Genomic DNA, 690 nt, shown 5'->3' with positions numbered 1-690 from the left:
CTGGCATTGAGTCATCATTGGTCTTGAGTGAGAGCTCAATGGATTTGTTCAGAGTTTCCTCCAGGAGCCTTGGGATTCCCTCCTAATTCCAGATTAAAAAGATTATTATCACTTTTTATAAAGTCAAAAATAAAGATTCTGGTTAAACTGATTTACAAATAAAAGGGAACTAGCTGGTTAATGTGAGACAAACCGTCAAACTCCGCAGCCTGGCCAACATCTCCTGTTTGGCTTCTTCAAACATGATGTTCTCTAATTTTTGCACATGATTTTTTATTGTTTCTGCCATGTTCTTCAGCACGCCCTTTCCAGAAAGTGTTTTAGCTCCTGCAAATCAGATAATTGTAGATATTTATTCTACAAATTGTAAAACTAAAATGCGTATTTGGTAATGTTTTAATGACAGGCTGGTCTTTCTTACTGTCATAACACTCTTTCATGGCTTCCTCAGTCTTCTCTGTTAGACTGAGGTAGATTCTTTTCTTGCTGTCTCGAATTATTTTGCTCAGTCTTGCCTTTAGTTTTTCCACCTAAGAGAATATTTTTTAAAATCAAAAAAAGTGATCTTTTACAGGTTTTCTTTGTAAAGTTGTGAAAGTATTCCTGTTTGTCATCAATAAATAAAATGGCAATTAAGTCATAAAGTAGTTGTCATAAGCTTTAAAACTGACACACACACACACACACACA

The 690-nt window shown here is 34.9% G+C and overlaps 1 protein-coding gene across 1 annotated transcript in view; it reads right to left on the bottom strand.

The window, feature by feature from the left end:
* Window positions 1–690, bottom strand: part of LOC106518715 (nuclear GTPase SLIP-GC) — a gene marked incomplete at both ends in the record, with an annotated part of 8,167 nt that continues 7,477 nt past the window's right edge. The window contains 3 exon segments of the mRNA XM_014010102.1: window positions 1–82; window positions 194–327; window positions 422–530. Of these exon segments, the coding sequence (XP_013865556.1) occupies window positions 1–82; window positions 194–327; window positions 422–530 (325 nt within the window).

Source organism: Austrofundulus limnaeus, unplaced genomic scaffold (assembly GCF_001266775.1).
Source record: "Austrofundulus limnaeus strain Quisiro unplaced genomic scaffold, Austrofundulus_limnaeus-1.0 Scaffold65, whole genome shotgun sequence".
Classification (NCBI taxonomy): Eukaryota; Metazoa; Chordata; class Actinopteri; order Cyprinodontiformes; family Rivulidae; genus Austrofundulus; species Austrofundulus limnaeus.
The sequence above is the reverse complement of the archived record's forward strand: the minus strand, read 5'-3'. Positions and strand labels throughout refer to the sequence as shown.